At 64.0% G+C, this 12234-nt stretch overlaps 1 protein-coding gene across 1 annotated transcript in view; it reads right to left on the bottom strand.

Moving 5' to 3' along the window:
• Positions 1-11585: 11585 nt before the first annotated feature.
• The window catches only part of KIF25 (kinesin family member 25), a 63218-nt gene continuing 62569 nt past the window's right edge, over positions 11586-12234 (bottom strand). The window contains 1 exon segment of the mRNA XM_064361252.1: positions 11586-11757. Coding sequence (XP_064217322.1) covers positions 11586-11757 — 172 coding nt within the window.

A 12234-nucleotide genomic window follows, 5' to 3' on the forward strand; every position in this document is an offset into this window, starting at 1 on the left:
CGGAGCCCTGGCCCCTGGCTGACCGGAGAAGCCACTCGCGCCCCGCTGGGGATTCCTATTTCTGTCCTTCCTCTGGGCCTTGTGGACGGACACAGATAATTATGCCAGATGTCTGTTAACATCTGGCACGTGTAGAGGACAATTACAGGCCCGGCTGCCTGAGCCTTGTCCAAGAGGGGATGGCCGGGCAGGCCACACAAAGCCCACTCCGCCCACTGGCTCAGACACACCCAGCCAGGCCCGGGCAGGCTCCCCTGAGGCTTGGGTCTCAGCCATGCTCACTGCCCTCCCTACACCCACCTCCCCACACACACCTCCCCACATTCCCTTCCCCACAGCCGCTCCACACAGCCCCTCAACACAGCCCCTCCACACGCCCCCTCCACACAGCCCCTCCACACGCCCCCTCCACACGGCCCCCTCCACACGACCCCTCCACACGCCGCCTCCACACAGCCCCCTCCACACGGCCCCTCCACACGCCGCCTCCACACGGCCCCTCCACACGCCCCCTCCACACAGCCCCCTCCACACACAGGCCCCTCCACACGGCCCCCTCCACACGCCCCCTCCACACGGCCCCCTCCACACAGCCCCCTCCACACGGCCCCTCCACACGGCCCCTCCACACGGCCCCCTCCACACAGGCCCCCTCCACACGGCCCCTCCACACACAGGCCCCTCCACACGGCCCCCTCCACACGCCCCCTCCACACGGCCCCCTCCACACAGCCCCCTCCACACGGCCCCTCCACACGGCCCCTCCACACGGCCCCTCCACACAGGCCCCTCCACACGGCCCCTCCACACGGCCCCCTCCACACGGCCCCTCCACACACAGGCCCCTCCACACGGCCCCCTCCACACGCCCCCTCCACACGGCCCCCTCCACACGCCCCCTCCACACGGCCCCTCCACACGGCCCCTCCACACAGGCCCCTCCACACGGCCCCCTCCACACAGGCCCCTCCACACGGCCCCTCCACACGGCCCCCTCCACACGCCCCCTCCACACGGCCCCCTCCACACAGCCCCCTCCACACGGCCCCTCCACACGGCCCCTCCACACAGCCCCCTCCACACGGCCCCCTCCACACAGCCCCCTCCACACGGCCCCTCCACACGGCCCCTCCACACAGGCCCCTCCACACAGCCCCCTCCACATACAGCCCCTTCACATGGCCCCCTCCACACACAGCCCCCTCCACACAGCCCCTCCACACAGCCCCCTCCACATACAGCCCCTTCACATGGCCCCCTCCACACACAGCCCCCTCTACACGGCCCCTCCACACGCCCCCTCCACACGGCCCCTCCACACGCCCCCTCCACACAGCCCCCTCCACACACAGCCCCTCCACACGGCCCCCTCCACACGGCCCCTCCACACACAGGCCCCTCCACACGGCCCCCTCCACACGCCCCCTCCACACGGCCCCCTCCACACAGCCCCCTCCACACGGCCCCTCCACACGGCCCCTCCACATGGCCCCTCCACACGCCCCCTCCACATACAGCCCCCTCAACACAGCCCCTCCACACGCCCCCTCCACACGGCCCCTCCACACGGCCCCTCCACACGGCCCCTCCACACGCCCCCTCCACACAGCCCCCTCCACACACAGCCCCTCCACACGGCCCCCTCCACACGGCCCCTCCACACACAGGCCCCTCCACACGGCCCCCTCCACACGCCCCCTCCACACAGCCCCCTCCACACACAGCCCCCTCCACACACAGCCCCCTCCACACAGCCCCCTCCACACGCCCCCTCCACACAGCCCCAGCCCCTTCCACACAGCCCCCTCCACACACAGCCCCCTCCACACACAGCCCCCTCCACACAGCCCCCTCCACACGGCCCCTCCACACGGCCCCTCCACACACAGGCCCCTCCACACGCCCCCTCCACACGGCCCCCTCCACACAGCCCCAGCCCCTTCCACACAGCCCCCTCCACACGCCCCCTCCACACAGCCCCCTCCACACAGCCCCAGCCCCTTCCACACAGCCCCCTCCACACGCCCCCTCCACACAGCCCCCTCCACACAGCCCCCTCCACACAGCCCCAGCCCCTTCCACACAGCCCCCTCCACACACAGCCCCCTCCACACACAGCCCCCTCCACACACAGCCCCCTCCACACACAGCCCCCTCCACACGGCCCCTCCACACAGCCCCAGCCCCTTCCACACAGCCCCCTCCACACACAGCCCCCTCCACACACAGCCCCCTCCACACACAGCCCCCTCCACACAGCCCCCTCCACACACAGCCCCCTCCACACAGCCCCCTCCACACGCCCCCTCCACACAGCCCCCTCCACACAGCCCCCTCCACACAGCCCCAGCCCCTTCCACACAGCCCCCTCCACACACAGCCCCCTCCACACACAGCCCCCTCCACACAGCCCCCTCCACACACAGCCCCCTCCACACGCCCCCTCCACACAGCCCCCTCCACACAGCCCCAGCCCCTTCCACACAGCCCCCTCCACACACAGCCCCCTCCACACACAGCCCCCTCCACACACAGCCCCCTCCACACAGCCCCAGCCCCTTCCACACAGCCCCCTCCACACACAGCCCCCTCCACACACAGCCCCCTCCACACGGCCCCTCCACACAGCCCCCTCCACACACAGCCCCCTCCACACACAGCCCCCTCCACACGGCCCCCTCCACACGGCCCCTCCACACAGCCCCCTCCACATACAGCCCCTTCACATGGCCCCCTCCACACACAGCCCCCTCCACACGGCCCCTCCACACGGCCCCCTCCACACGCCCCCTCCACACGGCCCCCTCCACACAGCCCCCTCCACACGGCCCCTCCACACGGCCCCTCCACACGGCCCCTCCACATGGCCCCTCCACACAGCCCCCTCCACATACAGCCCCTTCACATGGCCCCCTCCACACACAGCCCCCTCCACACAGCCCCTCCACACAGCCCCAGCCCCCTCCACACAGCCCCAGCCCCCTCCACACACAGCCCCCTCCACACAGCCCCCTCCACATGGCCCCCTCCACACAGCCCCCTCCCCACAGCCCCTCCACACAGGCCCCTCCACACACAGCCCCTCCACACAGCCCCCTCCTGCGTCCCCCAACACCTGGAGGACAGGGTAGAGCTGGACACAGAAGGCCAGGCTGAGAGAGGCTCCTTCCCAGAGAGAAAGCAGCAGAGAGCAGGGCTTGGGGGGTCCAGGAGGCCCACCCTTCCTATTGTGCAGATTGAGTTCAGAGGTCTTTTAGGCCATACAGCTATTTTCCAGGAAAATGGACACTGACCAGTACTGACAGGGATGTTTTCTAAGAAGGAGGGTGGGGGACAGGGCTGGGGTGGCCTCAGATGGACAGAGGCTGTGTTGGGGGGGTGGTCTTGTGGCCCCCAGGTGGCATGAGGCAGGCAGGAGGGGGAGGGGCACAGGGCAAAGCCCCCAATCCCTGTCTCGCTCTGTCAGTGGGGAGGAAAAGAAACCCACCTGTCCCTGTCCCTGCAGATCCCCAAGGAGCAGGCCAAGGACCGCCAGCTATCACAGCCTCTCATGACCCCGGCCATGGGGGTCAGGTCAGAGGTCAAGCTGGCAGGTCCAGACTTGTGAGAACCGCCCAGAGGGCTTGCTCGGGCTGGGTTTCTTAGCCCCCACCGAGTCCGCTGGGACCTGGAACCTACATTTCCGCCACCTCCTCGCCAGCCGCCCCCGGGATCTAGGTCTGCGGGCGCAGCTCTCCCTGCTGGGTGGGGTGTGGGAGGCAGTTGATCCTGTTCCTGGGGGCAGTTGGTCTGGAGGGTGACAGGGTGGCCCTGGGCAGGTGGGGCTGGTTCCTCTGGCCTGTGTTGAAGCATGCACCCCTCTGGGCCCCGGCCATCAGCCCAGCCTCCCTGGTAGAAACGGAGAATTCTAGGCAGAGCTGGTCCTTCCTCCCGGAGAGCCTGCTCCAGCCACGGTGGCCCAGGACCTGAGAAGCTCTGCTCTTGGGCTGAACCCCAGGCAGGAGGAGGCCGAGGTCTCTGGGCTCCCATGGGCAAGGGGGCGCCCAGCCCAGCGCCAGCCCGTCGAGGCTGTGGACTCTGTGGTCCCAGGCAGGGGACATGTGCCAGAACCACCAGCAAGGCTGAGCTCTGGGACCCTGCCAATGAGCTCACAAAGTTCTGTCATCTTGTAAAACTCACAGAAGACTTAGCCATCTGTGTTTGGGACTGGCGGCCCCTTCCACTAGGGTCTTCATAACACTCCTTTCACCTCGAGGGTCCCTGAGGAGCTGGGGGTGTGTGGGGTCCCCCGTAGGGGAGGCTGAGCTGGACACGCACTTGGCTCCATCTGCTGGGAGCCGTTTCGGGGTTCCCAGTCACGGCGTCTCTGCCTGCAGGAGCAGCAGGGAGTTCTGGGACAGGATGGCCAAGGCCAGAGGTCACATGGCGAGGCAGACACGTCCTCCCAGCCTGGGAGGTGTGGGGACTGCAGCGGGAGGAAATGCTGCTCCTGCCGCCGGGCCCACGACCATCCTCAACACGGCGGGCTGTGACAGGGGGCGGCCTTGCAGGTGTCGGGGTTAGAAACAAGTCCGGGCAGCCCTGCAGGAGGAAGCGGGCATTCCACAAAGGCCGTGAAGAGGCCACCACGAAATGGGGAAATGCCGTGGGTCAATTGCTTATTCGTCACAGGCGCTTCACGAATAAAACACTGAATATTGTGTTGTGTTTTCCAGCTTTTTAAGCTTTGTGATGTGATGATTTTTAACGTTTCTGTGTTTATATTCATCTTCATTCTTTAGAATTTGTCATCTGATCTTTTTTTCCCTGAAAGAAGGCTCCCCATCACCATCTAACCATGGAAGTTTCAGGACCCAGTTCTGAGGCCGGGGGGAGAGGCCGGGGGGGAGAGGCCGGGGGGAGAGGCCAGGGGGAAGAGTGAGGGAGGGGCCGGGGGAGAGGCCAGGGGGAAGAGTGAGGGAGAGGCCAGGGGGAGAGGCCGGGGGAAAGAGTGAGGGAGAGGCCAGGGGAGAGGCTGGGGGGAAGAGTGAGGGAGAGGCCAGGGGGAGAGGCCGGGGGGAAGAGTGAGGGAGAGGCCGGGGGAGAGGCTGGGGGGAAGAGTGAGGGAGAGGCCAGGGGGAGAGGCTGGGGGGAAGAGTGAGAGAGAGGCCAGGGGGAGAGGCCGGGGGGAAGAGTGAGGGAGAGGCCAGGGGAGAGGCCGGGGGGAAGAGTGAGAGAGAGGCCGGGGGGAGAGGCTGGGGGGAGAGGCCGGGGGGAAGAGTGAGGGAGAGGCCGGGGGGAGAGGCTGGGGGCAAGAGCGAGGGAGAGGCCGGGGGGAAGAGTGAGGGAGAGGCCGGGGGGAGAGACTGGGGGGAAGAGTGAGGGAGAGGCCAGGGGGAGATGCCGGGGGAAGAGTGAGCGAGAGGCCAGGGGGAGAGGCCGGGGGGGAGAGTCCGGGGGGAAGAGTGAGGGAGAGGCCGGGTGGAGAGGCCGGGGGCAAGAGCGAGGGAGAGGCCGGGTGGAGAGGCTGGGGGGAAGAGTGAGGGAGAGGCCGGGGGGAGAGGCTGGGGGCAAGAGCGAGGGAGAGGCCGGGGGGAAGAGTGAGCGAGAGGCCGGGGGGAGAGGCTGGGGGGAGAGGCCGGGGGGGAAGAGTGAGGGAGAGGCCGGGGGGAGAGGCCGGGGGGAGAGGCTGGGTGGAGAGTGAGGGAGAGGCCGGGGGGAGAGGCTGGGTGGAGAGTGAGGGAGAGGCCGGGGGGAGAGGCTGGGTGGAGAGTGAGGGAGAGGCCGGGGGGAGAGTGAGGGAGAGTCCGGGGTAACTGCTCCCCCGCAGTGGGCAGTGCTGTCTCACTTTGGCTGTGCCAGCTGTCCACCAACGCTAAGCCAGAGTCCAGCTGCCTGTGATGGAGCTGAAGCCCTTGCGGAGGGCCAGCTGGCATCTGGCCACACCCACCTGCCTGCACAGTTCTGGCCCCCGCCCATCCCGGGTTCTTGGAGAAGAGGGTGGCTGGAACTCAGCGCGCCCAGCACTGCAGGGAAACAGCTGTAAAATGTCCCTGGGTTTTGGCCAAGCTCCAGCAAGCAGCGGGAAGGTCCAGGGAGCTATGAGACCCCCAGGGCATCGGTCACCGGGTCCTGCCCGCCTGGCCGACAGCTCTCCAGCCTCCCACAGCAACACCCCGGGGTCAAGATCCCACCGCCTCTGTCTCCACAAATGAGGTGTCTTCATGTTTGCTAACCAAGCACAGTCAGCGTGGATTACCAGTTCCCAGGCCCAGGGCCTTGGCCACGCGAGGCTGCCAGGTGCACACCGCGCTGAGGAGGCCGCGGCTGCCCTGGCCACACGTGGGCCCCGGCTTGCCCTCCCTGCGCTGCTCCTGCCTCCTCCCACCGCTGCTCTTTCCCGGAGTGTCAGGGCCGGGTTGTTCCCCAGGTGAGGTCTGCAGTAATGCGGATTCCGAGATGAGCCTGGTCCCGGACAGTCCTGAGGGAGTGTCCAGGGCCACAGGCCGCGCTGTGCAGATGCCCCCACCACGCCCGGGGGGCTGTTCCTGGTTACCGGGGAGCACGGGCAGCCTGCGGAGGAAAGGGCGCGCAGGAAAGCTCCGGGGCAGCCGCTGTCCCCAGCATATCCCGCCCCCTCCTACCTCATGCTGAGGATGGCCAGGGTGGGACCCTCGGGGCAGGAACTCCTGGCAAATACCAGCAGGCCCAGGGCTGGTGTCTGGGACAGTCCAGGACGCAGCGTGTGTCCCTCACAGGGTGATCATGGTACAGAACACATGGCCCCACACGGCCGGACACTTCAACACCCCCATTGCCACTGTTTCAGACGCCGCCCCTAAGGGAGGCCCCCAGGACCCCGAGATGGGGCCAGGTCCCCGTCGTTCCACTCTAAGAGGCGCCTGTGGCAGCTCCCTCACCCTGGGTGGCTGCGGCGCCTTCGCTCCCTCCCGTCTGGGCTGTGCTCCCCAGTGGTCTCCACATGCCACCTAAACCCCTGCTGAGTGTTTCTTCCCACAGATCACTGGCAAATGTCTTCAAAATCAGTGGCCTCTGACCCCTGCAAGCGGAGGAGGGCAGGGTGTTTCATTCTAGCCTTGCGGCGTCCTCCAGATGAACCACGTTTGGAGCTGCCCCAGCCCTGGGGCCCGGGCTCCTTCCCTTCCTCCTCTCCTCTCCTGAGCCTGCCCATGTCACAGGTTCTGTGGCCAAGGGGCCTGAGGGAGGTAAGGGGTGGGTGATATCCAGGTTCACGGTGCCCCTCCAGGCATGCCCCGTCCGGCTGTGAGTCCCACAGACATGTCAGCCCTGGGAACACAGACCTCAGAGTCAGGCGCTCACCCCATAAGGCGGCTCTCATGCACAAACAATCGTGCCCTAGGTCAGCGCCCAGGAGGCCTGGCTGTGCCATTTGCAGAAGCCACGAGTGTGTTCGGAGACACGTTTCTCTGTGGCACTGGGACTTCCCTCCAAAGGTCCACTTTTGTGGGAGAAGAAGCTGTACCATGACCGAGGGGCGGACGCCCCTTCCCACCCGCCCGCCGCGCTGCGTCGGTGAGCATGTCGGTAATCTCACTGCGGAGTGCGCCGCCTTACACAGCCCCAGCATCCTTGCCTTTCAGTGGGATGATCCTGAACACCTTCAAGGGCCCGAGCCAGGAGGAAGCAGCTCATCAATGTGAAGATACTCACCCCAGAGCAGAGCGGAACGTTGACAGAACGTCTGTGAGTTCTAGTCACTGACTAGTTTTGTCTTTTTTCTGTGTGTTTCCTGGGTCTTTCCCTCCCTTTCCCTTCTTAGGACCAGCGCCTCTGTACCACGGTAGTGGCCATCAAAATTGTTGGTGGTGGCCAGCGGTGGGGTGAGTGCCTGGAGCCCCACACCCTGGAGGCTGGACTGGTTTGCAGCCAGGTGTGTGGTCTGAAACCCTGGCACTCTGGATGTGGCTGAGTGGACCAGGCTGAAGACTGGACCCAGCCTTCCTTCTAGGAAATGTGGAGTTGGGAGTGAGCGGGGACAGAGCCTGGGAAGCGAGGGCTCAGCTGCACGCCCTGTGATGGTGTAGAGGGGCCCAGTCTGCAGCGTGGGGGCGTCAGGGTGGCATGTGGTGGGGTCCAGTGTCTGGGGCCAAGCACCCCTCCCGCCCACTGCCCCAACTCCGAGTCTGCACACATGCCCTGCCCTCGGCCCTGGCACCAGCAAGTTCCTGAGTCACTCGCACCTCTGCCATCTGACACGTCTTCACAGTTCGGGGCACGTCTCAGGGGCCCCACCGTGGGCCCTAGGCGGCATTAGGTGAAGCGTCCATCCATCCTCTACAAAGGCAGCTTGGTCACTGCAATGCCTGCCTCACTCAGAGAGGAACTTCATCAGATGCATGAAGAAGGCTTGGTGACTGTCACGCGGCTCAGCCAGGCTTCCCTTAGGTCACGGCATGGCAGCCTCTTGGGCCCCTCCAGGTAAGGAGGAGGAGGATCGCGGGGCCTGGCAGCGGTTCTCAGCGCCGCTGTTCGGTGTGGGCTCCTCGGAGAGGCTTCCATCTCACCAGGGCGGCCGTCTCACTTGTGCGCCGACATCTCTCTCCTGTTAAAGGAACTTCACGCCTTGTGAGCAGGTGAGGGGCTTCCTGAGCAGGGGGCGTCTGTCTGCTTAAGGGCCAACCCAAAACAGAAGGTTGATTTATTTTGGGTACTGAGGGAGCCTCTCAGAACTCGTGGGGTCTTTCAGTATATTTTTATTTTATTCATTTATTTATTTATTTGAGACTGAGTCTCACTCTATCACCCAGGCTGGAGTGCAGTGGCACAGTCTCGGCTCACTGCAACCTCCACCTTCCGAGTTCAAGCAATTCTCCTGCCTCAGCCTCCTGAGTAGCTGGGATAACCGGTGCCAGCACACCTGGCTAATGTTTGTATTTTCAGTAGAGACAGGGTTTCACCTTGTTGGCCAGGTTAGTCTTGAACTCCTGACCTCAAGTGATCCGCCTGCCTTGGCCTCCCAAAGTATTGGAATTACAGGTGTGAGCCACCGCGCCCGGCCTATTCCTACATTATATTATAGTTACATCGTTGTATTGATTTTTTTTTTTTTAAAAAGTGTGCTCTGTCTGGTAGATTATATAATCCATGTGTAATTTCACTTCAGGATAATCAAGGGATCCTTAAAAATTATTGTTAAGAAATGGAGGCGTTTGTGGGGTTCGGCGCAGGGCTGGGGCTGCTCACCTGTGGCCCCCACGCTCGCAGCCAGCCTGTGCTGAGGGCACTGTCAGTCAGCGGGAAACACACACCTATTCTGAAGACTTACTGTGACAAAGACTCTGCGATATCTCATCCGTGTCTTCATGTTGATTTCACATTGATTACACATTGAAATGATATTTTTGATATATGAGATTAAATCTGATCCATCTGCTGGTGAGTTTATCTGTCACCCACAGGTCTACAGATGTGTCATCTGCTTACTGAATGATCCATCATCTGCCATCTCGCTACCCAATTATATTAAAAGCCATGAGCTGAAGCTGGTGTCTCTGCTGTCAGCCCCGCTGTCTGCCTGAGCCCTTTCCTGGCCAGGCAATCTCTGTCCTCAGTGCATGACGCCCACACACCTGCCCTCCCGGCCGCCTGGTCCCCACCCTCAACAGGACAGAACGCTCCACCCTGAGAAAAGGAGTACAGGGAAAGGCCGTTAGCACACTGGGCTCTGAGCAGCCCCCACCTGTCCCCATGCCTTGCTCCGGGCTTCCAGGAAGGGACGGGGTTCCTGCCCTTTTGCCGCTAATGAGTCAGGCCACCGCAGCTCACGCTCCTCACCTGGGCCACACGTGGGCACGGGTCTGCTTGGTTTGTGATAACTACTAGAAAAGACATTTTCCCTCCCTCTCCCATCAGGAGGAGGGAGTCAAAAAACATTTTCCTGGCATTGAAACCATCTGTGCTACAAAAGCCACCAGCTGTGACTTCTCTCCAAAACCTGCTTCCCAGACTCCTTCTCAGGGCCAGAGTGATTGCTGATGGGAAGTGGAGTGTTATTCTCAGTCTGTGCCTGTGGCCCCCCCCATCCCTCCGCACATGCGTTCCTCCTGGGATCCTGCTCTTGTCCCCACCGGGTCCAACAGGGCACATCTGTCGCTGTGGGCCCAGTGGAGGTGGGGCGGCCCCAGCGGCCGTCCTTCCAGCAGAGGACGCGGTGGGCAGCTGCCTTCACCTCCATCCCCCTGTGAGGCGGAGAGGGGCTTCAACTTGCCAGCCCAGCCCCAAGGCAGGCAAGCCACAGGCCAGTCCCCATAGCTGTTCCATGTCTCCTTTATGGCTGAGATGCCTCCGGTCTCACCTGGCCTTGCAGAGGGGGAAGCTGGGCTTCAGAGGCCAAGCAAACCATCAGGAGACGCAGAACGGGGAGGTGGCAGAGCCACCAGGGAAACCAGAGTCCGCCTGGTCCCAGAGCCTGTGCTGGGAATCCTGGGGGCGTGCCTCGTTTGTGTTAAATGAGATGACAGGTGTGAGGCTGGCCCCGACGCCCCTCCCTCCCTGCCACTGTGGGGACAACCAAAACCTGGTGAAGAAAGAGGGAGCGGGGGCGGGAAAGGAAAGGTTCCAACTCCAGGAGGCACAGGCGGCAGCTCTGAGTGAGGCCGGCTGGCTCTGGGGCTGTACATGCCCAGCAGTGACTCCCCAGAGGTCACAGGCTGACCAGCGCCACCAGGAAGGAGGAGCCCCTCTGAGGCGCTCCCACCCCTGTCCTCCTGCCCACGTCATTTCTGCCACATCCCGCCTTTCCCAAGGCAGGGCCTTTGGGGCCCGGGGCGGCCTCTGGAAAGAGTCCAATGAGGACAGTGAGTGCCTGCCGTTACCCCTTGTGGCCGCGCCCCGCAAGGAGCTTCTCTGTGAACCTGCCCTGCCCGCCAGTCTCTATCTGTGAACCTGCCCCGCCCACCAGTCTCCCATCTGTGAACCTGCCCCGCCCGCCGGTCTCTATCTGTGAACCTGCCCCGCCCGCCGGTCTCTCATCTGTGAACCTGCCCTGCCCGCCAGTCTCTATCTGTGAACCTGCCCCGCCCGCCGGTCTCCCATCTGTGAAGCTGCCCCGCCCGCCGGTCTCTATCTGTGAACCTGCCCCGCCCGCTGGTCTCTCATCTGTGAACCTGCCCTGCCCGCCGGTCTCTATCTGTGAACCTGCCCCGCCTGCCGGTCTCCCATCTGTGAAGCTGCCCTGCCCGCCGGTCTCTATCTGTGAACTTGCCCCGCCCGCTGGTCTCTCATCTGTGAACCTGCCCTGCCCGCCAGTCTCTATCTGTGAACCTGCCCCGCCTGCCGGTCTCCCATCTGTGAACCTGCCCCGCCCTCCGGTCTCTATCTGTGAGCCTGCCCCGCCCGCCGGTCTCCCATCTGTGAACCTGCCCCGCCTGCTGGTCTCTCCCTATCTGTGAACCTGCCCCGCCTGCTGGTCTGGTGGGGGTCAGAGGTCCCAACCAGATTCATGAGGACGCTCTGCAATAAAACCAGGTGTGTGGAGTCCACATCAAAGTTCATTTCTGTGCACATATGCATTATAAAGCAATGACAAGAAACACATTTTTCAGGAGGAAAGCTCGTTGATGCGTTCAATCCGGCCACATCCTCCCCTCCGCCGGGGAGCTGGGCTGCCTCTTTCTGGCTGGGCCTCGCTGGACTCGCCGAGCACGGGTTCCGAAGCACAGCCCCTACAGCCCCTGCGCCAGGTGCCTCTGGCTGGGAGACACGCACAGAATCACCAGCAGCTTCGTGTCGCCTCCTTTAAACAAGAAGAACCGCACCCAAGCCGGAAAAAGGAGCGGCATCTTGAAGTGCCCAAATGCTATCGACCGGGGCCCGGGACGGGCGGCTGCAGAGAGTGGTCACCCGGGGCCCGAGCGGGAGAGTGGGCATGTCTAGCCAGCTCCTGGGACGCCGGGTCCGGGCGGGTCAGCAGCTGATCACGAGTACCCTTCACTTGCGGAAGCCGCAGGCCTTCTCCTCTCCCTCCCGTGTCCCGGGAATTACAGGGGTGAAAAGTCAGCCCTACAGTGAGTCTGACGGTCACCCTGCGGCACGCTCTCGGCCCCCCAGGGCTGCTCTTTCCAAACCTCCCTCGTGCCCATGCTGGCTGCTCACAGCCCACGACTCTGCGGCTCCCTTGGGCCCCACTGGCAGGAGTCGTGATCCCGGGGCTTGTCCTCCTGGGGAATTCTGTCTCTTCCTGTTTTCAGGACCAGTAGCGAGGGTTAAGCAGTA

This window comes from Aotus nancymaae, unplaced genomic scaffold (genome assembly GCF_030222135.1).
Source record: "Aotus nancymaae isolate 86718 unplaced genomic scaffold, 86718_ANA_hifiasm-v0.15.2.pri h1tg000040l, whole genome shotgun sequence".
NCBI classification, from domain to species: domain Eukaryota; kingdom Metazoa; phylum Chordata; class Mammalia; order Primates; family Aotidae; genus Aotus; species Aotus nancymaae.